General features: G+C 43.1%; 2 protein-coding genes and 1 pseudogene across 2 annotated transcripts in view; 2 read left to right on the top strand and 1 right to left on the bottom strand.

Moving 5' to 3' along the window:
* CDC42SE2 (CDC42 small effector 2) overlaps window positions 1-24,099 on the top strand; it is a 1,077,748-nt gene that overhangs the window by 841,802 nt on the left and 211,847 nt on the right. The window lies entirely within an intron of this gene.
* Window positions 1-24,099, top strand: part of LOC126955980 (SURP and G-patch domain-containing protein 1-like) — a 187,727-nt pseudogene that overhangs the window by 152,942 nt on the left and 10,686 nt on the right.
* HINT1 (histidine triad nucleotide binding protein 1) lies at window positions 13,363-19,527 on the bottom strand. Its single transcript, XM_050792907.1, has 3 exons — window positions 19,142-19,527; window positions 16,619-16,723; window positions 13,363-13,682 (listed from the first exon to the last, which is right to left on the bottom strand). The coding sequence occupies exons 1-3, from the start codon at window positions 19,250-19,252 to the stop codon at window positions 13,518-13,520; spliced, it is 381 nt and encodes a 126-aa protein (XP_050648864.1). The 5' UTR covers window positions 19,253-19,527; the 3' UTR covers window positions 13,363-13,517.

Raw genomic sequence — 24,099 nt, 5'->3', positions numbered from 1 at the left:
CACCTGCACAATCCTCAAATTCCATGCCTACCCTTTATATGATCCTATGGCAATAGGATTTGGAAACCCAAAGCCTTGCCTTCAACTGGCATGTCACTGCAGGTGATCCTACAAATGATTTAATTAGCTATTTTGAGCCAAGCGTAATGGCATGGGCCTATCATCCCAACTACTTGGGAGGCTGAGTTGGAAGGGCCACTTGAGCCTAGGAGTTCAAGGTTGCAGTGAGCTATAATCTCCACTGCACTCCAACCTGGGTGACAGAGAGAGACCTTGTCTAAAAAAAAAACAAAAAAAAACTATTTTGCTACTATTTGCCACAGGCTGTAAAAATCCAGTTCCTTATTGTTAACTGGGTTTTCCTTGCCTCCATCCCAAATCAGGCTAATTAACCAACCCCAAGCTCTCCACCTACCCTTTCCCTATTGCCTGCAATCACTCTTGCTAAGAATTTCTCCATCGGCTAATTTCTTGAAACTAATGAATGGCTCACAGATAAACTGGGAAAATAGGCAGGAATAAAGAGAAGCTATGCAGATAACTCCACAAACAAAAATAGAACCAGGGGCCAGGCATGGTGGCTCATGCCTGTAATCCCAGCATTTTGGGAGGCTGACGCGGGCAGATCACATGAGATCAGGAGCTCGAGACCAGCGTGACCAACATGGAGAAACCCCATCTCTACTAAAAGTACAAAATTAGCCAGGCATGGTGGCACATGCCTGTAATCCCAGCTACTCGGGAGGTTGAGGCAGGAGAATCACTTGAACCTGGGTGGCCGAGGTTGCAGTGAGCCCATATTACACCATTGCACTACAGCATGAGCAACAAGAGCGAAACTCTGTCTCAAAAAAAAAATTTAAAAATAGAACCAGAGAGCCAGTCTATTGGTACGCTGCTACCACTGCCACTGAACACAGGAACTGCAGTTTGTACTGTTGTCATCCCTTGTATTCAACATTGGATCCAAGGGTTGGCAACACAGACACTATTGTGCTTGCCAACTTGATGCTGCTGCCACTGACACCAGAAAGAAATATCCACTGTCCTTGTTTCTTTGTGTCATTAGTTTCAAATTCAAAATCCCAGATGAGTGCATCTGATTGGCAGAGCCTAAGTCAAGGGCCTACATCCCAGCTGGCAAAGGAGCTAGAATACTGGGTGTCTGTTCATTTCAGCTTCTCTTTTGGGAGGCAAGGAATCCCTTAAATAGGAAAGGAGTTCAAAAGCTGGATGTTGATAGTTACAAATGTCCATTACACATATGCTCTGTGCAAATTCCACAAGATGTAATATGTACACAGAGTTGTTTTTAGCAATACTTTCTTTTCTTTTTTTTTTTTTTTTTTTTTTTTTGAGACGGGGTCTAGCTCTGTCACAGGCTGGAGTCCAGTGGTACCAACTCGGCTCGCTGCAACCTCTGCCTCCGGGTTCAAGAGATTCTCCTGCCTCAGCCTCCAGAGTAGCTGGGATTACAGGCACGTGCCTCCATGCCCAGCTAATTTTTGTATTTTTAGTAGAGACGGGGTTTCACCATGTTGGCCAGGATGGTCTCGATCTCCTGACCTTGTGATCTGCCCACCTCAGCCTCCCAAAGTGCTGGGATTACAGGTGTGAGCCACCGTGCCAGTCCAGCAATACTATTTTTAATACATATAACACAGTGCCTGTCTCATAGCGAGCATTAAACAAATAGCAACTCTTATTCATGTTATCATAATACTTTCATAATTACTATCATAATACTATCATGATCATGGTCATCATTATTACAAAACATCAACCTACAGAGATCAATGAACAAGGATTAAATAAGGTAACAAAAGTCTCAGGTAAACTGTAGAGACCAATGACAAAGAGGACTAGATGGCCCCTCCAGATCCCATGGCACTATACAAGACCCTCCAGAAATTAAGTACGACCCCAGGGATGGGAGGGGGAAAACTCCAAATTGACTAAAACTAAGTATCTTTCACCATAATGGATCAGAGACTCAAAACAGAAAAGTTGTTACAGAAAAACAAAGAGGTATATTTATTACACACTTGAATGGCAGGCTGATATCTGTAACCACTATACCAGTTTTCAGTTGTACTGTACTGGTCAAGCAGGATGCCTATTGGACCCTTTCAGGAAAGCTTCAGAGGACTTGCCACATGCCCTGTCCCTTTCTGTAAGTCTTTTTTTTTTTTTTTTTTTTTTGAGGCAGAGTCTCGCTCTGTCCCCCCGGCTGGAGTGCAATGGCACAATCTCGGCTCACTGCAACCTCTGCCTCCTGGGTTCAAGTGATTCTCCCGCCTCAGCCTCCTAAGTAGCTGGGATTGCAGGCACCCACCGTCATGCCTGGCAATTTTTTTTTTTTTTTTTTAGAGACAGGGTTTCACAATGTTGGCCAGGTTGGCCAGGCTGGTCTTGAACTCCTGACCTCAGGTGATCCCCCTGCCTCGGCCCTCCCAAAGTGCTGGGATTACAGGCATGAGCAACCTCACCCAGTCCCTTTCTATAAGCCTTTAAGAGGTCTGTACACACTGGCCACCATACCAGATTGCCTCACCTCAGTGAACACTGATCAGTCATTTGCAGGCTATCTGTAGCTTATGAGGTGATCTGGCCCCTGAGGTTTATGCCTCAGGAGCCCCTGTCCTCTCTTAGAAAGTATGAATTCAAATCACACAAAGACACGGAAACAATTAGTCTTAATGGCAGGAGAGAAAGTAGCTGAGTCAACAGCATAATGGTGGTAGGGTAGACTCTTTAATGGCTCTATCTTCCTCCCATCCTAGTATGCACGCCCCTTTGCAATGTGAGGTTTCTCTTTCTCACGTGCAGACATGAGGTCTGTTTCTCAAAACCTTTCCACCTAGGCTGGCCTTTTAACTTGCTGTGACCAACAGAATGTGGTGGAAGTGATGTTATGCAAGTTCTGAAGCCTAGGCCTCAAGAGATATTCCAGCATTTGTTTGACCTCTTGGATTGCTGCTCTGAGAACAGTAATCTGTGTAGAAGCTCAAGGTGAAAGACAACCTGGAAAGAAACCAAACTGAGACAGAATAGGGAAAGGGTTTGGCTTTAGCTCACCCCAAGAGCATTCTTTTGTGATTCCCACTGATCAAAAAATCTGTACCACTACTTCAGTGACACCATTTCCACTAATAGTCATATACAGAAAATAGTCAGTCTATATTGTTCTTTTGTGCACTCCTAATGTTTAACCATACCTTTTACTTAAAGAACTCCAGAAACTGGTTTAGATCTAAAATCGAACAAAGGTTGCAGAGTGTCTTACCTGGTAAAGGAATGTTGAACAATAATTGATCTACAGCCTTGTTGCCGCTGGCCAGACCACCAGGTGGCCCATTACTCAATATAAGCATTGCAGCCAGATATGGGAACCTGCATACCCTTCCCCTACATGTTCTGCCCAGCCCAGCCTGCATACCCTACCCCTTATGTCAATTCCCACACTTTGCCTGATAAAAAAAATCCCTACAGGCTTTTTTCAGAATGAGCTGGATCCTTGTGCCTCCGTTGTGTCCCTTGTTTTCTTTCTTTCTTTTTTTTTTTTTTTTTTTTTGAGACAGAGTTTTGCTCTTGTTCCCCAGGCTAGAGTGCAATGGCACGATCTCAGCTCACCACAACCTCCACCTCCTGGGTTCAAACGATTCCCCTGCCTCAGTCTCCCAAGTAGCTGGAAAGCTGAGACTACAGGCATGTGCTACCATGCCATGCTAATTTTGTATTTTTAGTAGGGGTTTCTCCATTTTGGTCAGGCTGGTCTTGACCTCCCAACCTCAGGTGATCCACCTGCCTCAGCCTCCCAAAGTGCTGGAATTATAGGTGTGAGTCACAGCACCCAGCCTTTCCCTTGTTTTCAAGCACAAACCCAGAAATAAAAGGCTTGTCTGGGAAATCTGCTTGTCCCCCTGTTAATTTCCATTGCATGGGGAGCCAAAGAGCCTGTGGTGTGTAACTAAACCATGCCAACTGTCCCAGCTAAATCCATCCCCCTGCAACCCCCTAGGTGAATGTAGCTACATGAGTGAGCCCAGGTGAAATAAGTAGAACTGCCCAAACAACCCACGAAAATCATAAGGAATAATAAATTGTAATTAATTTAAACTAAGTTTGAGATTATTACTGTGTGACCTCAATGTAAGGAAACAAGAGACTGAGGGGCCCTAGAGACAGGACTCCAGAGACCCCAGCTGACTGCAAGTACCAACCATGATACATCTGAGTGGGGTCATCTTGGACTTTCTAACCCTCAACAGAACACAGCAGCATGAATAAGATCAGGTAAAACTGTTGTGAGAAGTCAGGGAACCCAAACAGAGGGGCCGGCTGAAGCCATGGCAAACGAACAGAAATTGTGAAGATTTCATGGACATTTATTAGTTCCCCAAATTAATACTTTTATCATTTCTTACACCTGTCTTTACTGCAATCTCTGAACATAAATTATGAAGATTTCATGGACACTTATCACGTCCCCAATCAATACACTTGTGATTTCCTATGCCTGTCTTTACTTTAACACTTAATCCTGTCATCTTCGTAAGCTGAGGAGGATGTATGTCACCTCAGGGCCCTGTGATGATTGCGTTAACTGCACAGATTGTTTGTAGAGCATGTGTGTTTGAACAATATGAAATCTGGGCACCTTGAAAAAAGAACAGGATAACAGCAATCTTCAGGGAACAAGGGAGCTAACCTTAAACTCTGACTGCCAGTGAGCTGGGCAGAACAGAGCCATATTTCTCTTCTTTCAAAAGCAAATAGGAGAACTATCACTGAATTATTTTTCTCAGCAAGGAACATCCCTGAGAAAGAGAATGTGCTCCTGAGGGTAGCCTCTAAAATGGCCGCTTTGGGGGCAGCTGTCTTTTACAGTCATAGACAAAGGGATGAAATAAGCCCCAGTCTCCCATAGTGCTCCCAGGCTTATTAGGACAAGGAAATTCCCACTTAATAAATTTTGGTCAGACAGGTTTCTGCTCTCAAACCCTGTCTCCTGATAAGATGTTATCAATGACAATGCATGCCTGAAACTTCATTAGCAATTTTAATTTCGCCCTGTCCTATGGTCCTGTGATCTTGCCCTGCCTCCATTTGCTTTGTGATATTTTATTACCTTGTGAAGCATATGATCTCTGTGACCCACACCCTATCTGTACACTCACTCCCCTTGTTGAAAATCGCTAATAAAAACTTGCTGGTTTTACAGCTCAGGGAGCATCACGGAACCTGCTGACATGTGATGTCTCCCTTGGACACCCAGCTTTAAAATATCTCTCTTTTGTACGCTTTCCCTTTATTGCTCAGACCAGCCAACGCTTAGGGAAATAGAAAAGAACCCATGTTGAATACTGGAGGTGAATCTCCCCTGATATCTGGTAGCAGAGGATGGTTGAGGAGGTATTAGGATGGCAAGTACCAAGGCCCAATCACCCCAGTGATGGGAATATAATTCCCTGTTGAGACCAGTTCCCAGAATGTTGTACCAACAAGATCCCATACCTTTACATATACAGTTCCTTTTTTAGGAAACCAAGGACAGTATTTTTCCACCACCCAGGATAGAGTGACCATATTTTCCATGGTTACTCGGACTCTTCCCTGTTTTAACAGGTCTACATCTAAGGTTCCTTTTTCAGGAAACCAAGGACAGAATTTTACCACTGCCCTGAATAGAGAGACCATATTTTCCATGGGCACTGGAACCATTCCCTGTTTTAACGGGAGTTTAATATAGAAGAGATAAGTATAATTTTTATACTCCGTGTGACCCATAGTTAACCCAGACTGTACACAGACTACTCACCAGTCATCAGGGAGTCAAACACGTGTATCTGTGGACCAAACCGATGACATTTCTCCGCACCTACCAAAGGGAGTCAGGTTCCCACATGCACTTAGGAAAAAGAAAGACCACGTGGGCACCAGATATCGGGGAAAACCCCAACCCTGATATTCAATTCTTTTCTATTTCTCTAAGCGTTGGCTGGTCTGAGAAATAAAGGGAAAGAGTACAAAAGAGAGAGATTTTAACCAATACAAAACAGCACAGAAACCACCCAGTCAGTCCATAGAATCTTGAGGAATAATAAATAGTGACTTCTCTCTCTCGCTCCCATATTTTGTCCATTGGCAAATCATGCCAGCTCTATTTTCAAAATACATGCTGAATTGGATCACTACTCATCAGCTGTAACACTACCTACCAGACCAAGCCATCATTTATAACGTGGGTTATAAAATGGCCTCCTAACAAGCCTTTTTGAAATGATTAAAACATTTTCTATCTTCATTGTGTCAAATTCATCAAGCTGTACACTTTTTATGGGTAGATTTTATTGTATTAATAACTTATACTTCAAAAGTCCTGACTTTTTAAAAAGTAACATGAAGCCACTCAAGCTTTCAGGTCATTTTCAAAGCACAACAAATCCATTTTAAACCAACTGCATATTTTTTAGGACAAGTGCAAAATAAACTTTGATATGAAATAAAGGGGCAAAACCAGCAATAGACACATAAAATTTTACTCTAAGCAAATGCATGTACAAGTCACACTCTTTCTGAGAAGCTTATAGAACATAATTATAATAAACATAGGGAGAAAACTTAATAAGCTGTTATAAGCAGAAATCTCTTTATTAAATGATCCTGTATATTATAGGAAGCAATTCAAGGAGCAGCTACTATCATCAGCCAGTGCTCTCAGTTTGCTTTACAGTTGAATGAAAAGGCTGATATGCAGACTTCGAATGAGCTGTTGACATATATGCAATACATATTTGAAAGAGAAGGACTTAACCAACTTTTGTTCTCTTTAACTAAAATCTGTGCCATAAGAAAAGAGCTTTTGACCCAGCATGGTGGTTCACACCTGTAATCACAGCACTTTGGAAGGCTGATGGGAGAGGATCACTTGAATCCAGTAGTTGGAGACCAGCCTGAGCAACAAAGCAAAACCCCATCTCCATAAAAAATAGAAAAACAGCCACGTGCAGCTACTCAGGAGGCTGAAGGAGGAGGATTACTTGAGCCCATGAGGTCGAGGCTGCAGTGAAAGGTCATTGTGCCATTGCACTCCAGCCTGGGTAACAAAGTGAGACCATATCTCAAAAAAAAAAAATGAGAAAGAGTGAGAAAGGCTTTTGAAAATTTACTTATTATTTTGTAAGCCATAATGTAAATAGAAAAAAAAAATGTAATCAGTATGATAAAGCACCAGAAATGAGTGTAGCAAAGAAGGAGCTTTGCTTGGAATTACAGTTGCACCCACTATTCACAGAAAATAGGGGGTGGTCAACAAAATGCCTCCTGGTCTTGACTCAGTGTTGGAGAAAAGAGTGAATATAGCCAAATTGCAACTACCTAATCAGTCCTTTCAGCACCATGGCAAGGTCTAAGAATGCCTGGCTGATTTTCCACAGTCATGAACACTGGCTATCAGTGATGGGGGATATACTGTGACCTACCTGTCAGTATCAACTCTAGATTTATTCCTTTCTAGTTTAATTCTGGACGGCAAGATACCCAGCCTGTCTTATCTCTTGGGGTGATCAATAATACATAAGCAGAAGGTCTTGAAGGACCTCCGTAAAAGCTCTTTTTAAAAGGGACATAATGCTGACATGACTTTTTGCCATTTTCCTTCCCTCTCTCTCTTTTTGATGGGGGAATCTGATAGCTGGAGCTGCATCTATCCATGCATCATGAAGTGACCTTGAGGACATAAAAGATGGTAGAGAAGAAAGATAGGAGCCCGAATTCTTGCTGATGTCACAAAGGTGATAAAAGAGCCCTGGATTGCCACCTTAGGGGGTTCTATAACTTGAAAGAAAAAAAATAAGCCTTTATTATGCCATTTAAATCTGTTTTCTTGTTTTGTTTTGTTTTGTTTTTATTATGTAGGCTAATTCTAACCTACATAAATGAAAAATAGGTTTTTTTTGTTTGTTTTTTTGGTAGACAGGGTCTTGCTCTGTCACGCAGGTTGGAGTGCAGTGGCATGATCTTGGCTCAGTGCAACCTCTGCCTCCCAGGCTAAAGCAATCCTCCCACCTAAGTCTCCCAGCACCTCAGCCTCCCAAGCAGCTGGAATTACAGGCACACGCCACCACGCAAGCTAATTTCTTTTTTTTTTCTATTTTTTGTAGAGACGAGGTTTCATCATGTTGCCCAGGCTGGTCTTGAACTCCTGAGCTCAAGTGATCCTCCCACCTTGGTCTCCCAAAGTGTTGAGATTACAGGCATGAGCCACCACACCCAGCAAGAATACACATATTTTAAAATAAAGATTAAAGAGCACTTTGATTTTCTCAGTGGCTTACTCAAGGAAATTATTTCAATGATAAACTAAGTTCCTCAAATGACCTGAACTTATCACTTCAGTTCTAAAATATAACATTTAATATTAAAGATAAGAGTCATTTCTCACATAGCCTCCTCAGATCAGTTCAATCAACATGTGGTACTGGCTGGATGCATGGCCCACACCTGTAATCCCAGCACTTTCGGAGGCCAAGGTGAGCAGATCACCTGAGGTCAGGAGTTTGAGACTAGCCTGGCCAACATGGTGAAACACTTTCTCTACTAAAAATGAAAAAAAAAAAATTAGCTGGGAGTGGTGGTGCATGCCTGTAACCTCAGCTACTTGGGAAGCTGAGGCACAAGAATCACCTGAACCCGGGAGGCAGAGGTTGCAGTAAGCCAAAATCACATCCCTGCACTCCGGCCTGGGCAACAGAGTGACTCTGGCTCAAAAAAAAAAAAAAAAAAAAAAAAAATGTGGTGCTATGGTCCCCACAGGAACTGGCTTACACTCTAGTTAAAAGCCCAATTGTTATCTCCAAGTTCTAACCCCTGTTTACCCTGGCAATCTCAACCTCTGAGCTATTTCTAAGGGCAGAACAATCAAATAGGCCGCTATGATTGTTAAAATCCCAAGCCACCTTATAAAGTTTCATCATTCCTGAATCATAGGTCTTGTATTAATTACAGTAAATACTCCTAAGTATTATTACCCAAATCCTGAAATCTCAGTGGCTTAACAAATAAAATTCAATGTGGGTCAGGAGTGTGGCAAATACTCCTCCATGCAGTCATTTGGAGACTCAGGCTCATTCCACCAAACATCTAAATCTCCTCTATTGAATCCTTTCTGCATCTTGTCAACTAAAGAAAAAAAAAAGCAAAGGAGAGTGCATGGGAGATATTTCAGGGTCTTGGAAATGACATACATTAGTTCCTCACACATTTCATTAACCAGACAATAGGTATATGGCCCCACACAGCTGAAAGGATGCAGGGAAATGCAGTCTAGCTGTATGCTAAAAAAGAAAAAAAAAATTAAGACAATAGGGTGTTTTGGTTAACATTGCTGTTGCAAATTACCCCAAAACTTGGTGACTATTATCACTCCATTTCTGTGGATCAGGAATTTGGGAGATTAGACAGGTGCGTATACTGTGGGGTCTTTCTCATGAGGTTACAGTCAGATGCTAATCAGGACTGCAGTCATCTTGAAGTCTCAACTGGGGCTGGGAAGGGTTTATTCGCATAGCTGACATATTGCTGGCTGTTGGCAGGCCTCAGTTCCTCTTAACATAACACCTTTCCAGTGGGCTGCTTGAGTGTCCCTGGCCATAGCAACTGGCTTTCCCAAGTATCTTAGTCTGTTCTGGCTGCTAGAAAAGAACACCACAGCAGCCTGGACAACGTGGTGAAACCCCATCTCTACAAAAAATACAAAAAGTAACCAGTGTGATGGCATGAACCTGTAGTTCCAGCTACAGGTTCCAACTACCTGTACTTCCTACAGGAAGAGAAGTGGGAGGATCACCTGAGCCCAGGGAAGTCGAGGCTGCAGGGAGCCATGATCACGGCACTGCATTCCAGCCTGGGCAACAGAGTAAGAAAAACCCTGTTTCGGGGGGAAAAAAAAATGCTATAGACTTGGGTGGCTCATAAACCACAGCAATTTCTTTCTCACATTCTAGAGGATGGGAAGTCTAAGATCAAGGCACTGGCAGATTCAATGTCTGGTGAGCCCACTTCCTGGTTTGTAAGGACATTCTTCTCATTGGGTTCCCACACAGTGAAAGGGGCAGGAGCTCTCCAAAGTCTCTTTTATAAGGGCACTCACCCCACTCATAAAAGCTCCGGCCTCATAATTTAATCACCTACCAAAGACCCCACCTTCTAATACCATCACATCGGAGGTTAGAATTTCAACATATGAATTTTGGGAAACATATTCAGTCAATAGCTGTGAGCAATCCAAGAGACCACAGTGTAAGTCATAAGGCCTTTTGTGATGCAGCCTCAGAAATCATACTATCATTTGTACCATACTGTTTATTACGGATCAGCTCAGATTCAATGAGAAACACAAGGGTGCAAATACCAGAAGTGAGGATCCTTGTGGGCTATCCTGGAGACTGGCGACCACATGAGATTTGCTGAATATATGCCACAAGACAGTTTTGGGCAGAGAGGTCACAGACAACCAGCAAAACAACTTGGTGGTTGGCTACCTGACTTATTAACACTAGCTTAACTAAATCATTGGGAAAGACAATATACATGATAAAAGCCGAGCCAATCCTCTTATACATAATACAAATGCATTCATTATTTCATTCTTTACTGTGGCACAAATCCCTCCAAAACTTCTCCCTACACCTTCCCTCAACATAAAATTATAAACTCATAAAAATACTAGGAAAGGCCAGGGACGGTGGCTCACACCTGTAATCCCAGCATTTTGGGAACCAAGGCTGGCAGATCACCTGAGGCTGGGAATTTGAAACCAGCTGACCAACATGGAGAAACCCCATCTCTACTAAAAATACAAAATTAGCCGAGCATGGTGGCGCATGCCTGTAATCCCAGCTACTCGGGAAGCTGAGGCAGGAGAATCGCTTGAACCTGGGAGGTAGAGGTTGCAGTGAGCTGAGATTGCACCATTGCACTCCAGCCTGGGCAACAAGAGCGAGACTCAGTCTCAAAAAAAAAAAAAAAAAAAAGTACTAGGAAAACAAAAATAATATTTTAAAATCCTCTTAGGATGGGAAAGGCTTATGAAATAAATTTAATATGGATGTATTAACTATATAAACATTTTTTTTTTTTTGAGACAGTGTCTTGCTCTGTCGCCCAGGCTGGAGTGCGGTAGCGCGATTTTGGCTCACTGCAACCTCCGCCTCCTGGGTTCACGCCATTCTCCTGGCTCAGCCTCCCAAGTAACTGGGACTACAGGCGCCCCCCACCACGCCTGGCTAATTTTTTTTTGTATTTTTAGTAGAGACAGGGTTTCACCGTGTTAACCAGGATGGTCTTGATCTCCTGACCTCGTGATCCGCCCGCCTCGGCCTCCCACAGTGCTGGGACTACAGGCATGAGCCACCGCGCCCGGCCAACTATATAAACATTTTAAACACCATAAACAAAGTAAGGAGACAAATGAAAAATTGGGAAAAAAATTATGTGTTGCACATAAAGAGTCAATTTCCCTTCTCTCCCCACCTCCAAAAAAAAAAAAAAAAAAAAACTATTTTAAAAAATCACTAAGAGGAAATAAAATTTTAAGAAAAACAACTTTCAATTAAATGTGTCAAAACCCTACAACAATCTTTTTAGATTAAAAATGGAAGGCAGGGCACAGTGGCTCATACCTGTAATCCCAGCACTTTGGGAGACCAAGGCACGTGCATCACCTGAGGTCAGGAGTTCGAGACCAGCCTGGCCAACATGGTGAAACCCCCTCTACTAAAAATACAAAAATTAGCAAGGCATGACGGTGTGTGCCTGTAGTCCCAGCTACTTGGGAGGCTGAGGCAGGAGAATTGCTTGAAACTGGGAGGCGGAAATTGCAGTGAGCCATTGTGCCACTGCATTCCAGCTCCTGGATGCATTCCAGTTCCACTCGTGGATAACTCTCTCAAAAAAAAAAAAAGGAAAAAACCTGTTAAGTATGAAGAGAATGGGAGAAGAAACAAAGTATTAAGTTTTGGAAGCCGGAAAGTGCCTACACAAAGGCAAGCAAAGAAGCAAAGCTACTAAGCTTGTATTACATAGAACCTTAGAGGCAGGGAGTGGTGGCTCACACCTGTAAATCCCAGCACTTTGGGAGGCCAGGGCAGGCAGATCACCTGAGCTCAGGAGTTTGAGACCAGCCTGGCCAACATGGTGAAACACCATCTCTACCAAAAATACAAAAATTAGCCAGGCGTGGTGGCACACGCCAGTAATCCCAGCTACTCAGGAGGCTGAGTGAGGCAGAATCGCTTGAACCCAGGAGGTGGAGGTTGCATTGAGCTGAGATCACACAACCGCACCACCGCCTGGGCGAAACAGCCAGACTCTGTCTCAAAAAAAAAAAAAAAAATATATATATATATAAAAATAGAACCTTAGAAAGGCCAGGGTACGTGGTGAGACTAAAAACAAAAGGTTGGTTGTCAGTCTACATGAAAACCCAGACCCGGACACGTTCCCTTTCCTACTCTCTCTGACGTAGCCAGATTCATGCACAACTTAAATATGTTTATTAATGTGTGCATACACATTTAGAACAATGAGGTTTCAATTGGAAAAGTGAATTCTAGGTAAAATATTTTCAAGTCTTTATAATAAATATTGAGATGGAGTTTAAATAGCAAGAAAATACCAATGTATGGCTTCACATGGTCATCAAAGATTGTGTGACAAACCTACTTTCATTCTTTCCAAATTATGCCCAGAGTCCAGGGCAAATGTGTGCTGAACATAAAGCATTGTTTCTTTTTCTCGCTCTGTCGCCCAGGCTGGAGTGCAGTGGCACAATCTCTGCTCACTGCAAGCTCTGCCTCCCAGGTTCACACCATTCTCCTGCCTCAGCCTCCCAAGTAGCTAGGACTACAGGCGCCTGCCACCATACCCGGCTAATTTTTTATATTTTTAGTAGAGATGGGGTTTCACCATGTTAGCCAGGATGGTCTCGATCTCCTGACCTCGTGATCCACCCGCCTCAGCCTCCCAAAGTGCTGGGATTTACAGGTGTAAAAATCATTGTTTCTAAACCCAAAATCATCAATTTGCTATGTTCTTAGAAAACGTGAGAATTAGCTTAAAAATCTAATTTGGACCTATTTTAACCTGGAAAGATATTTCAAAGTTAAAGCTAAATTTATAAACTCTCATTATTTGTCTTCAAAGACTAGTAACACCATTAAAACAATGCAATGTTCATATGTTGAGTCCTCCTTGGGAAGAAAAAGCAAGAAACCTCCAAAATTGTAAACCCACCTTCAAATATTCCAACAAATATATTTTTAAAATAACAAATCAAATGCAACATTCAGAGAGACTATAAGCCATGCAACAATGTCTTTTATTATGTATGTGGTTTTAAAATTATTTCTTGAATCTCTCCATACACAGGCAAAAATAAGTGTGTTACTTAACATACTGGAACTTGCCTAACTTAATCATTGCCTAGAGAAGAGAAAATTATCCCCAAAACGTGCTTAACCAGGAGGCCAATGCATCTGCCGACCTCCAAGAACATGGAGATGAACGTGATAGACAGACTGTCCACCATCTGAACCTTCATTCACCACCATTCGATAACCCTTATTCAGGCCCAGATCAGCAGCACATTTCTTGCCAACAATCATTAAGTGTCCAAGAAGCTGGAAAAGGAAAAAAAAAGTTTCTTAGGCACAGGCAATTTATTACTTCTTGACATTAAATAACAAACTGTCAAGCTGAAATATCAAATCTTAAAACTCTCACTGAAACACACCCTTTGAGCAAATATTTGGAAACTCTTAATGCCAACAGAGCACAATCTACAACTGGAGACCCATTAAGATTAGGCATTTATCATTATTAATTTCAAGAAACAAATTATAAGTAAAATCTGCTGTTCAATTAAACTCTTTTTTTTAAGAGACGGGGTCTTGTTCTGTCACTCAGGCTGGAGTGCAGTGGCATGATCTCAGCTCACTGCAGCCTCGACCTCCCAGGTTGAAGTGATCCTCCTGCCTCATCCACCCAAGGGGCTGGGACTACAGGCACACGCCACCACACCTGGCTAATTTTTGTATTTTTTTGTTGAGACGGGGCCTCTCCATGTTGCCCAGGCTGGTCTTCAACTCCTGTGCTCGGGCAATCCGCCCACCTTAACCTCTGAAGTACTGGGATTACAGGCACAAGGCACTATGCCAAACCAAAAAAAAATTTTAATTATATTCCAAGTAGTGTTTATGTTTTCTTAATAAAGCAAGACATCTTGCTTTCTTTATGATTTCCTTATGACCATTATGGATTTTCCTGTGAACACTACCAGATCTATTGCATTGCCTGCGGACTTGTAGGATCCTGTGGCAAATACCTAGTCTCACTGTGTCATCCTGTTTGTTTTTTGGTTCTATCTACAGTCAATTTGTCTCTATTTACACAAGGAGTCCACTTGTGTGTTGCCAGTTTTCTTCCCTATAAAAGTTAAAGGGGAGAAGGTTGGCGAGAGCAAAGAACTTTAACTCCCATTTCACTGCTTATGCTTTCCCATTGTGAGAGAAAAAAGTTGAGAAGGTTAACTTCAACATTCTAAAAAGCTCTCAGGAAAGGGAACTCCTTTAATTCCTATGGCAAGAAAAGAGCGAAGGGAGAGAATCTTACATTTCTAGTCTCATTACCTTAGTAAGCCCCAGGACAGTGGACTCCGCTTACCTTATTTATGCAGTGAGGTCCATTGTACAGGTGGACAATGGACAAAAATTGTAAGTTGGGGAAATTATGATATTTCAACTTTACAATGGTGTGGAAGCGATATGCATTCAGGAGAACCCATACTTCAAATTTTGATCCTTTTCCAGACTAGTGATATGCAGTAAAATACTCTTACATGAGATATTCAACTTTGTTACAGAATAGGCTCTGTATTAGATGATTTTGCCCAACTGCAGGTTAATGTCAAATGTTCTGAGCAAGCTTAAGTTAGACTAGGCTAGGCTATAATGTTCAGTAAGTTAGGTGTATTACATGCATTTTCGACAGACATACAGTATTTTCAACTTATGATGGGTTTATCAGCATGTAACCCTATCTTAAGTTGATGAGCATCTATATAAAATTTTGTACAGCAGGTACCTATACTGGTCACAAAATTTAATTATTAATGAGCAGTTTTAAAACTGGTTCAGTAAATGTTTCCTGGCAAACAACTGTCTTCTAAGTAAAAGAGCTGACCTTAAAACACCAATTTAGAATGTTAACTGAGTAAAAATTCACATTTTATTATCCTTATAGAAAAGAGCTGCATTGGAGTAAGAAGCTCTGACCTTAAAATGCCATGACTGTCTAATTATACTAAATGGTAAAAATTTGTATTCTGGGGCCAGACGCGGTGGCTCACACCTGTAATCCCAGCACTTTGGGAGGCCGAGGTGGGCAGATCACCTGAGGCTGGGAGTTCGAGACTAGCCTGACCAACATGGAGAAACCTCGTCCCTACTAAAAATACAAAATTAGCCAGGCGTGATGGCACATGCCTGTAATCCCAGCTACTCAGGAGGCAGAGGTTGTGGTGAGCCAAGATTGTGCCATTGTACTCCAACCTGGGCAACAAGAGCAAAATTCCGTCTCAAAAAAAAAAAAAAAAAAAAAGTGTATTCTGAGGTTTTAATGTTACTGCATATAAAATGGTATTTTACCATTAAGTACTCACTCTAATCTTTGAACTCTGTGATTTGTACAAATATATTGAATTAAAAATTAATGTCCTGAAGTTTCTAAGTTTCAGAAATAACGTCTCACTTTAAAAAGTATCCCCAAGTAAATACAACTGACCCTTGCACAACATGGGTTTGACCTGTGCAGATCTACCCATAGGCAAATTTTCTTCTGCCTCTGCCACCCCTGAGACAGCTATAGCTAGACCAACCCCTCCTCTTCCTCAGCCTACTCAACATGAAGATGACAAGGATGAAGACCTTTATGGTTCACTCCACTTAATGAATAGTAAATATATTTTCTCTTCCTTACGATTTTCTTAATAACCTTTTCTCTAGCTTACTTTACGAATACAATAGGCCAGGTGCAGTGGCTCATGCCTGTAATCCCAGCACTTTGGGAGGCAGAGGAGGGCAAATCACAAGGTCAGGAGATCGAGAGCATCCTGACTAACACAGTGAAACTCCATCTCTACTAAAAATACAAAAAATCAGCCAGGTGTGGTGGCGGGCGCCTGTAGTCCCAGCTACTCGGGAGGCTGAGGCAGGAGAATGGTGTGAACCTGGGAGGCGGAGTTTGCAGTGAGCCAAGATCGGGGGCACCACTGCACTCCAGCCTGGGTGACAGAGCAAGACTCCATTTCAAAAAAAAAAAAGATAATAGCAAGTGTTGATAAGGATATGGAGAAGATGGAATGCTCATTCATTGCTGGTGGGATACAAAATGATGCAGCAACTTTGGAAAACAGCTGGGCAATTGAAATCTTAATGGTTTTTCTAGTTTTTCCTTAATAATGACCTTAGGAAGATGAAAATGTGACAGCACTTTAAGGACAAAATTAATCTCCCAATTTAAAAAGCAAGAAAATAAATCATGTTAGAAATTTACTTACACTTTCATCATCATCTTCTGCTGCAGAAATCTGGGATATATGTTTCTTGGGTATCACCAGAAAATGTGTTGGTGCTTGAGGGGAAATGTCGTGGAAAGCAAGGCACTAGGGAAAAGGGAAAGAAATAAATAAATCAAACTTTTAGTATATTGGTAGGATAAAACTTATTTCAACAAATATTTACTGAACAGTAACTACATGGGGAGCACTAGATGCTAAGAAAACAGAAGTGTACACATTACGAATGGTGCCGTGATCCTTTCCATGGAAGTTTTTTTGTTTTTTTTTTTTTTTTTGAGATGTAGTCTCACTGTCACCCAGGCTGGAGTGCAATGGCAAGATCTCAGCTTACTGCAACCTCCGCCTCCTGGGTTCAGGCGATTCTCTTGCCTCAGCCTCCCAAGTAGCTGGGATTACAGGCATGTGCCATCATGCCCAGTTACTTTTTGTGTTTTTGTACAGACAGGGTTTCACCATGTTATCCAGGCTGGTCTCAAACTCCTGACCTCAGGTGATCCATCCGCCTTGGCCTCCCAAACTGCACCCAGACTCCATGGAAGTCTTATGGGAAGACCGACTTTAAATACAGGTATAATCACCAAAGGTCATACATGTTACAAAGTAAAGGATAATATGAATGATTATTACAGGAAAAGCCTGACTTAGATTGTTTAGGGACAACAACTCTGCAGTGACATTTAAACTGGGAGCCAATGAATGCATAGAAATTGGCCATGCTAATCCTTGTCTGCCTCTCCAGATCTCCTGCAACTCTTCACGTGGAACTGTCCTTCTGAGCTTTCCGCCCTCAAAGCTTTTTCAGTGATCCTCTCCCCCTCCAAACCCCAACTTCTAACTTAAACTGCTAGTCATCCCGCCATTCCATTCCCAGCACATATATGATTTCTGGAAGAAAAAAGAAAAAAAACAGAAAAAAACCTCTGATTCCCCTCCCCGTCCCATTACTCCCAGGTCAGAGTCCTAGTTGTGCAATTTCCTGTGTGTGTGTGTGTTTGTGTGTGTTTTTTCTTTATGATAGCAATCAGTTTTTTAACTACGTATTTGTCTGCTATTTGATTAATATCTATTCTCACTTTACTCAACTATTTAAGAAATATACCTATCCTTTTGTGTAAAACTGAAGAGTACATATATGATACATACTCTTCGGCATTTAGACTATTTAACACAGTGTCTGTAAATAGACGCACGACATTAATATCTTTTTTTGTATCTCTTGCTCACTGCTGAAGTGAAAACTGTTTTAATAAAACCCATCCACACTTATTTGTCTCAGGAGTAATTCTACTGGGTACTCCCTACAAAATGCTGATTCATTTAGACTGCTTCCTGCTGTTATACAGTTGGACTTCGGTGGTTCAAATGTAAATTTTTCAACAACCATTTCTCAAAGGCAACTGCAAACTTTAAAAAGAAATATTTTTTCTAAAACCAAAGAATTACCCCTGAGTAGAGACAAAGTTTTTTTAAAAAATTCGCCTGGAGGAACCTAATTAAATCTTTGATAACGTTTTGAATCTAACTAAACGACACTAGTAGAATAAATGTTTTTCTTATATTTCATATTTCCTAAATTTAACAAAACTGTTTACAAAATTGTTCTATCTAAATCATCCAATCTGCCCAGCTTTATCTGAGATCCAATCCCAAAAATACAACTGTCCACTAAATAATTTACACAATATATCTCAAAGTCACATGGGATTTCACCTACAAGAAGTCAACAAAAACTACAGTCTCAGTCTCTTGGCTTAAAATTACTTCCTGTTGAATATAAAAGGAATCATTCAGCTGTTTGTAGGCCCGACACGTTTAGCGGGAGAGGTCAACCGAAAGCAAATCCCAGACGCGGGCCCACTTCTTCTCTCAGGAGATCGCCTCGCCAGCCCAGGGTACGGCTTGGGGTGGAGACAGGGATGGGGTAGCGGTGAGGTGGCAAACCGCACACCGCGGAGGAGGCCGGCAGGCCCAGCCGGTCCGCGCACCTCCCCGCGCCCCGAGGCCCTGGAGCACAATGCCATGCCGAGCAGCGCCCAGGAACGGCCGGCCCTGGCAGGCCGGCTGTGCGCGGGAGATCGCGGAGATTGGGCATGAGTCAGGGCGCGATCGGGTTTCTCTCTGTCAGGCAGAGCGCTGGCGAGATTTCGAGATTCCTGATACAGGCGAGGTCCGAGGCAGCCGGGGAGCCGGCGGGCTTCCACGCGGGGGCCTCAGTGCGCTCCGACACGCGCCCAGGCCCCGCGGTGCCGCACCCAGGACGCCCGGCGGTCTGGCCCGCGCCCGGGGCAGATAACGAGTAACCGGAGCGCCGGCACGCGCCGGCAGGCCGCCTCGGAGTGCCCGGGCCCTGTCCCCTGGCTGGGGGCCCACTGGGCCAGGGCGGCCAGGTCCCCTGCCATCGCCGCTGCACTCGCGACCCCTCCTGTCCCTCCGCGAGAAACCCGAGGATCCGGGGACGATACCCCACCTCAGCAGGCGAGCGAGGTGGTTCACGGTACCTACCCGGTCATCCTCAAAAATGATTTTGGCTGGTATTTCCTTGCGGATGATCTTCCCGAAGATCGTGTCGCCACCAGGCCGAGCGACCTGAGCCTTGGCAATCTCATCTGCCATCTCGGCCTCTCTCCCGCGCGGCGGCCAGGGTAGAGGCTCGAAAGGAGGGAGGAACCCGCGGAGCGTGCGGCGCGAGAGGGCGCAGCCAAGCCTGCGCCGGTGCCTGCGCCCCAGTGAATCCTGCGCGTGCGCACTGGCGACCGGGGCTGCGAGAGCGGCCAGCGTGCCGGAGCTCCGCAGGAACTGCGGCAGGGACGGGCAGGGGGAAGTTCCTGGTCTTGAGCTCCAAGGAGATTGCTAAGTCGTTTTTCTAGCCTCCTTTCTTGTCTCCTGGGGAATGGAGTTACTGGTGTAAACCCTTCGTCTGCCTATGGACGCTTGTAGGGAAAGTTGGATACTGTAACTGACAAGATTTGACAATTCAAGTGGTGCTGGCTGCAATTTAGCACTTAGATTATTTAAGGTCTTGCTGCTGCAGCAGATTTTAAGTCCTCTCTTCAGATTTTTTTCTCTCTCTACCAGTGGTTCTCAATCTTGACTACACATTAAGATCACTTGGGGAGCTTTTGAAAATCCCCGTGAACCTGGCTGCACCCCAGATCCATTAAATAAGAATCTTTGGAGATGAGCTCCAGGCATCAGTAGTTTGTAAACCTCCCTAGACTGCTCTTCAAGGAATTTTTCCCGGCAGCAATCAACATAATGTATTAATAAAATGACCCACCTTAAAAAAACAAAACCTTCCTTAATTACCACATCCCCCTCATATCTTTGCTCCTTTTAAAAAAGTTTTCTACATACCGTGTCTGCTTTCTTTCATTTTTGTGTCCATTTCCCTCTTGTCAAGGTCACTAAGGACATCCATTTATAAAATACTATAGACAACTCCAGTTATCATACTAGACCTCTAAGTCTACGTATTAAGAAAAAGTATACCTCCTCAGTACCTTTTTTTTTTTTTTTAGATAGATTCTTGCTGTGTCGCCCAGGCTCGACTGCAGTGGCACAATCTCGTTTCATTGCAACTGCTGCCTCCCGGGTTCAAGTGATTCTCATGCCTCAGCCTCCCAAAGTCGCTGGGACTACAGGCACGCACCACCACACCCGGCTAATTTTTGTATTTTTAGTAGAGACAGGGTTTCCTCATGCTGGCCAGGCTGTTCTCAAACTTCTGACCTCAGGTGATCCACCCGCCTCAGCCTCCCAAAGTGCTGGGATTACAGGTGTGAGCACAACTGCCTTTTATGATTACACGACTACTCTGTCTTGGCAAAATTATTGAATGTGGTTCCCTTTAATCTCAAATGTGTTCATTTGGTACTTTTGCTATCAAAGACATTACTGGGACAATTGGTAAAATCTAAATAATGCCTATAAGTTAGATAATAGTTTTGAAGTGATGTTAATTTCCTTTCATAACCACAGAAAAATTGTCAAAATCAGTTGGTCTGGGGTGGGGCCCTACAAGTTAGGTTTCTAACTTTCCAGGTGATAACAGTTGCTGCTAGCCTGGGAACCATACTTTAAGAACTACTGATACAAGGGAATGTCTTTGTAGGAAAACCCCACTGAAGTATGTAAGGCTATGGGTGTCATGTCTGCAACTTACTTTCAAATAGTTCAGAGAAAAAGTGTCTGTCTATAGGTAAGTAGAGAAATAGAAAAGGATAAAGCAGTTACAATAAAATGTTAACATTTGGAGAATCTGATTGAAAGGCATATGCAAATTCTATGTATTATTCTTGCAACTTTTTTGTGTCTGAAATTGTCAAAATAAAAAGTTAAAATGTGTGCTGGTTTGGATAATAAAAATATGGTCAGCTTTCATTCCATCTGAAGGCCTTACCATCTGTAGAGTACTGACTCTGAAGTATTTGTCTCTTGACCTACCCCTTCCCTTAATTCCAGACTGGTCTGTGACATACATTACAGCTTATTGACCACCTCCACTTAGATGGCTACCAGGCACTGCGATTTTATTTTGACTGCCTCCACAACAAACAAACCAAAACCTCCTTTTGCAGGATTCTATATCTGCAGTTGGGTGAGCAATTCATCCAATTACTCCAGCCAAAAGCGTTGAAATCATCCTTAAATCTTCTCTCTGTACTTTCAACACACATCACTTAGAATCTAATCACTTACCTCCTCTGCTTCCACTACTCTAATCCAAGCTGCTAACATCTCTTTCCTGGAGTACTTTGAAAGGCTCCTGGTTGGATAACCTCTCTGCTTCCATCGTAGTTAATTTGCCACACAGCACCCAAAATGATCTTTATAAAATATAAATCATAGTAGCACTCTCCTGCTGGTAATATGCTAGTGTATACCATCACAGAATAAAATCCAACATCCTTACCTTGGCTTATAGGGCTCTGTGTGATCAGGCCCATTGCTGCTGCTTCTACCTCATTTCTTTCCATTTCAACCTTATTGACTGGCATCACACAAACTCAGTGTGCTAGGCAGAAGATGCCCATGTCCTAATCCCTGGAGCCTGTGAATGTTACTTTACATGGTAAGTGGGATTTTGTAGATGTGATTAAGTTAAGGATCTTGGAATAGGGAGGTTCCTGCATTATCTAGGTGAACCCAAAGTCATCACAACGGCCCTTGTAAGTGAAAGAGAGACACAGAAGAGTGAGAGTAAGAGAAGATGTGACCACAGAGGCACAGGTGAGAATCTGAGATTTGAAAATGCTCGGCCGGGTGTGGTGGCTTACGACTGTAATCCCGGCACTTGGGGAGGCTGAGGTGGGCGATCATGAGGTAAGGCGTTTGAGACCAGCCTGGCCAACATGGTGAAACCCTGTCTCTACTAGAAGTATCAAAAATGGCTGGGCGTGGTGGCAGCTGCCTGTAATCCCAGCTACTAGGGAGGCTGAGGCAGGAGAATCGTTTGAACCCGGGAGGCGGAGGTTGCAGTGACCCGAGATAGCGCCATTGCAGCCTGGTCAACAGGGCAAGACTCTGTTTCAAAAAAAAAAAAAAAAAAAAAAAAAAAACAAGCTCCATTATTGGCTTTGAAAATGGAAAGAGTTGGGCCGGGCATGATGGCTCACGCCTGTAATCCCCGCACTTTGGGAGGCCAAGGCGGGCGGATCACGAGGTCAGGAGATTGAGACCATCCTGGCTAACACGGTGAAACCCCACCTTTACTAAAAATACAAAAAATTCGCCGGGCGTGGTGGCGTGCGCCTATGGTCCCAGGTACTCGGGGAAGCTGAGGCAGGAAAATGGCCTGAATCCGGGAGGCGGATCTTGCAGTGAGCCGAGATCGCGCCACTACACTCCAGCCTGGGCAACAGTAGGAGACGCCTTCTCAAAAAGAAAGAAAAACAAGAAAAAAGGAAAAAGAAAAGAAAAAGAAAATGGAAGGAGCCAAAAAACAGGTAGCATTTTGTAAGTCAGAAGTTCAAACTGAGTTTCACTGAGCTAAAATCAAGTGTTGGCAAGTGTGCATTCCTTCTGGATGCTCTAGGGAAGAAATCATTCCCTCACCTTTTCCAATTTCTAGAGGAGGCTTGCTTGGTTTGCGGCCCCTTCCTCCATCTTCCAAGCCAGCAGCAGAACATCTTCAAACTTCTCCCTAACTCTGCTTCCTTCTTTCACTTATAAGGATCCTTGTGATTACACTGAGTCCACCAGACAATCCAGGATAATCTTCCCATCTCAAAATACTTAATTTAATGACATCTTCAACGCCTCTTGTCGGCCGGGCGCGGGGGCTCAAGCCTGTAATCCCAGCACTTTGGGAGGCCGAGACCATCCTGGTTAACATGGTGAAACCCCGTCTCTACTAAAAAAACACAAAAAACTAGCCAGGCGATGTGGCGGTAGCCTGTAGTCCCAGCTACTCGGGAGGCTGAGGCAGGAGAATGGCGTAAACCCGGGAGGGGGAGCTTGCAGTGAGCTGAGTCCGGCCACTGCACTCCAGCCTGGGCGACAGAGCGAGACTCCGTCTCAAAAAAAAAAAAAAAAAAAAAAAAAAAAAAACAAAAAAACCAAAGCCTCTTGTCATATATAACATAGTCAGAGATTCCTGAAATCTGAACACAGACATCTTCTGGAGGCCATTATTCTGCCTACTACATAGCTCTGTGAACTTACATGATGAACATGCTGGAATTTCCTGTTCAGTTATGCAACTTATACTTTGAGATACAAACTTTAAAAAGAAAATGAAATTTCAGAACCAAATTTATTAAGCCAAGGGGGCAAAGTTAAGCCCTGAAAACTGAGTCATGTAATACGGCTGTTTTTCTTCTCTGGTGCATGACTATTGTTGCTTCCCGACCTTTGTGTTGAGATGTTATACATTAATCAGACTCCCTATTCTTCATTTCAAACCTAGACTACATAATATTGGAGCTGTAGACCCTTGTGATTGTTACTTTTTTTTTACCATAGAATATTAAACAACCACCTTAGAGTGTAATCAATAGTAGCCAATCAGATCGTAAATCTAGATGTTATCCATTGTTTGAAATGTTGTAATTCTGTTCGGTATCTCCATTTTGTCTTATATAAACGATCTTCACTTTTCTTTACACTGAAAGCACTCATCACCATTCTTTGGTGTCTACATATTCCCATATGACTGCCCTCACACTTTACAGTTGAATAAACCCTTTTAACTGGATCCTTGATTATTTTAGGGTGACAAGACAAACCAGGCCAAGTTCCCAGAACAACTAGAATAGTGAAGAGCCCACCTCATATGTGGAACAGTTAAAGGAGTCATGCAGATTGATTTAAGAAAAGAGGAGCCACAGAACTGAACTGATTCTGTCATTATAGAACTGTTTTAAAATATCAGCAGATGAGGGACTTTGGTTAACTGAATGCAGGACACTAGCTAGCAAGAAATCATCACAATAAGTTATGAATTTTCAGGAAGCTGCACT

This window comes from Macaca thibetana, chromosome 6 (assembly GCF_024542745.1).
Source record: "Macaca thibetana thibetana isolate TM-01 chromosome 6, ASM2454274v1, whole genome shotgun sequence".
In the NCBI taxonomy this organism is placed as follows: Eukaryota; Metazoa; Chordata; class Mammalia; order Primates; family Cercopithecidae; genus Macaca; species Macaca thibetana.
This window is presented reverse-complemented; position numbering and strand designations above follow the sequence as displayed.